General features: G+C 59.1%; 1 protein-coding gene across 1 annotated transcript in view; it reads left to right on the top strand.

Moving 5' to 3' along the window:
* The window catches only part of LOC123863134 (uncharacterized), a 31,192-nt gene extending 27,962 nt beyond the window's left edge, over positions 1–3,230 (top strand). Inside the window, exon 2 of the mRNA XM_045902348.3 lies at positions 284–3,230. Coding sequence (XP_045758304.1) covers positions 284–503 — 220 coding nt within the window. The 3' untranslated portion in view covers positions 504–3,230. The remainder of the gene's footprint in view (positions 1–283) is intronic.
* Positions 3,231–3,521: the final 291 nt, after the last annotated feature.

The following is a 3,521-nucleotide window of genomic DNA, read 5'->3' as shown; positions in this document are numbered from 1 at the left end:
GTACGCCTGCCCCGGCGCCCCGCTCCCAGGACCTGCCGCCCCCTCTGCCCTCACCCTGCCTGGCCACACTCCTGCCTGCCAAGCGCCCACAGTACCTCCCCCGGTTGGTCATCTTTGGGGCTCGCCTGCTCCAATGTGACCTCGTAGGGGCTCTTCCCAGGCCCCCCCATACAACGCAGATGCCACCCTACCTGTCGCTCTCAGCCGCTTCACCCTGCTCACGCTTTCCACCAGTGACCGTCTGCCCCGTGGTTGCCTGTCTCTGGCCGCTGTCGTCCGACAGGGGCTGGAGCTGTGCTGACCTGGTCACATGGCCAGGACCTGGGACGGTCGACCTGATGGACGCAGGAGTGATGGAGCACGTGGGGCCAGCACGCCGTGAAGCAGTATCCCAGAGCCTGCGGGAAGAGAGGCCGTGCGATGGGTCTCGCCGTCTGCCCCCACCGGGGAGAGGGGCGGGAGGACACGACGGCGAGGCGGGTAGCCACACTGGGAAAGCATGAGAGACGAGGCAGGCAGCATGAGTCCACCGCCAGAGATGCGTCCTTGACAGACCAGCCCACGTGCCAGGGTCCAAGAGGTCGCTGGAAGGCCCCGGGAGACCGGCTCACCCGCTCTTCACAGCGGGGAGGGACCCATCTCTCTCCTTCTGTTCTCCGGAGGGGGAGCACGGGGGACCCGGGCCACGGCCGGCAAGGCCCCATGCACATCCTCACGTGGCCCAGCAGCTCGTCCTGATTTCAGAACTTAAAACAAAGCCCAGTGATCAAAACGGTATGGAGCTGGTGTAAGGACAGATGTGCAGACCAATGGAATAGAACAGAGAGCCCCAAAATAAACCCTCAAACGTACAGTCAGTGACCCTCTACAGGGGGCCAGCATCACTCACTGGGAAGGACAGTCCCTTCGGCAGATGGTGCTGAGAAAACTGGACGTCGCGGGCAGAGGAGGGTGCTGGACCCTTGTCCGGCGCCGTATACAGAAAGTAACTCAGACCCAAACCAACAACTCCTAGAAGGAAACCGGGCAGAGCTTCCTGGCCCTGGATGTGGCACGGATTCCGTGGACGTGGCCCCAGACGCCCAGGCACCGGCAGGAAATGTTGCCGCCCCGCGTCTGTGCGGAGCCTCCTGGAGGCACGCTCCTCCCGCCCCCTGCGGTCTGTGCCCCCCTGTGCGCGGCAGGGCCGGGTGCCACGGGGCGTCCCGCCCATCCGTCTGCAGATGCTCAGGGGAAGCTCACGCGGCTAAACCCACCTCGTCAACATGAGGCCCTTTGGGCAGAAATGCCCCCTGACACGCGCAGCCCTGAGCGGCGTGAGCGGGGCGGACTGTTTCTCGGACACAGGGGTGGGCGTCACGGAGGGGGCCCGGCCTGTGATCCACCTCTGCAGGGAGAGGTGAGGCTGTGGTCCGCAAGCAGCCTGCGGGGCCGATGTGCAGAGTCCGCAACCCCCCTTCACCTTCCCTGCAGGACTGTGTGCGTGGGACAGGCCCTGGTCAGCCCCGCGGACACCAACGACTCCTCCACCCGTGATACGTTCAGGTGGGGTGAGGAGGGGGACGGGAGGGCCGGACCCCCTAGAGGTCTTGTCCTTGCATCCGGGGCTCCCAGCTCGCAGGGTCTGTCCCCGGAGAAGGCGGTCTGGCCGCGAGAGGCCACGCAGAGGCCAGCTCGGGGATATCACGAGTGAACGCTAGAAGTTCCAGCACCGTGTCCACCGGCCTCGGGTCACGGCTACACGCTCTCACCTGCGCCCCCCGCAGTGCCTTCGTGCAAACATGCGAAGGAGAAGCTTCGAGAGACTTCATGGCCGACCGCGCCCCAAATCCTGACTTTCTGCCCCTGTAGAAAAGCAGCGTTTGCAGCCAGAGAGCACATCCCAGTGCGGCTGGTGCGGTAGCTGTGCGTCCATCACTGCCCGGCGTTGCCCTGGAAGGGCCAGAACCGCATGCGCGGCCTCCATGGAGCCCCGGCCTTCACTCCGCACGGGCAACGGCAGAGCCGGGCCTCCCTGCTCCCCTGAGCCGGGGGCCACCTGCTCCCGGGGGCCATGCAGGTGGCCGGGGGGGAAGCTGCCCAAGAGAGCGGTTGTGGTAGGAAGGTTGCTGTTACTGTTTGCAGAAGGGATTTCCTGTTTTGTTGACTTTTGTCTAGATTTACCCCACTTTCTTTTTTTGTGGGTATATTTCCCTCTCACTTTCTGATATAGATACATCAAAATGGGGCCGTTTGGGGTCCAAAATGCCTCCTGCAACCCTTGCCAACGTCTCACCAAAATACCAGTGAAGACTCAAAAAAGCCAAGGTGCAGATGGGTAAGAGATTAATTTTTAAAACAAAGTGATTGAAGTACGAGGAATAAGTGAACACAATGTTTATTTTTCTCTCAAGTGAGGAAATACTCTCTAAGCATATCACAAAGGCAGAAACTATAAGGATTAAGAAATTAAGAATTAAAATTTCGGGGGCGCCTGGGTGGCTCAGTCGTTCAGTGTCTGCCTTCGGCTCAGGTCATGATCCTGGGGTCCTGGGATCGAGCCCCACGTTGGGCTCCCTGCTCCGCGGGAAGCCTGCTTCTCCCTCTCCCTCTGCCCCTCCCCCCTGCTCATGGTTTCTCTCTCCCTCTCTCTCAAATAAATAAATAAAATCTTTTAAAAAATAAGTAAAAACTTTAAAATAAAAAAAGAATTAAATTTTTTTGTGTAACAAAGAACGTTTCACGAACAAAACAGAATGGCCAATGATTTTAGGGAGGGCAGGCATTTCAGCTTATGTCATCATATGATGATGGAGGCAACACTTTGAACTATAAAGAGAGGATTCAGGTGCCTGAGAGAAAGTGTGGTCCCTTCGCGGGCGACCCCGTTGGACGTCTCTGCCCCAGCTTCCCCTGCACCTCTTTTGGGGCCTGCGCTCGGCTATCCCCAAGGCCTGGCTCCCACCTGGTCGGCAGCCTCCGTGGTGCCTTCCGGGAGCTGGGGGCCAATCACAGCTTTGTCGGTCCTGGGATGGCGGGATGGGGCAGGGGGCTGAGGATACCCGGGCCCGGCCGCCTTCTCTGTCTGTGTGACTTGCTGGCTCCCGGGGCCGGTCCTGGGACCACCTTCCAGATAAACGGCTTACAGGCAAATCCTTGACTCGGGATCTGGTTCTGAGAGAATCAAACCAAGCCCCAATTAAAAGTGGGGAAATGTCCACAAAAAGAGAAACACAAATAGCCAGCCGCTCTGTGGGAAAGGTTTGGGACTCTGAGACGCCCACCTTCTAAAGGCAGCAGGATCCCATGAGCCTATCGTTCCAGCGAGCGGTCTGGGCAGCGCACGGCCGCCATGAGACGCACGTGCATTCACCACAACGCGTCCACGTCCGTAATTTCCCAGGAGCTAACTGGGTAACTGTGCAGACAGATCCAGGTACGGACAGGACAGTCAAGGCAAATGCAAAGAAAAGCAGGGAAACCTGAATGCCCAATAACAATGCATTGAAATTATTGATGATCTCCACATGAAATAGCACGTA

This window comes from Mirounga angustirostris, unplaced genomic scaffold (assembly GCF_029215605.1).
Source record: "Mirounga angustirostris isolate CCGP_5_RB_7025 unplaced genomic scaffold, mMirAng1.0.hap1 SCAF_1, whole genome shotgun sequence".
NCBI lineage: Eukaryota > Metazoa > Chordata > Mammalia > Carnivora > Phocidae > Mirounga > Mirounga angustirostris.
The sequence above is the reverse complement of the archived record's forward strand: the minus strand, read 5'-3'. Positions and strand labels throughout refer to the sequence as shown.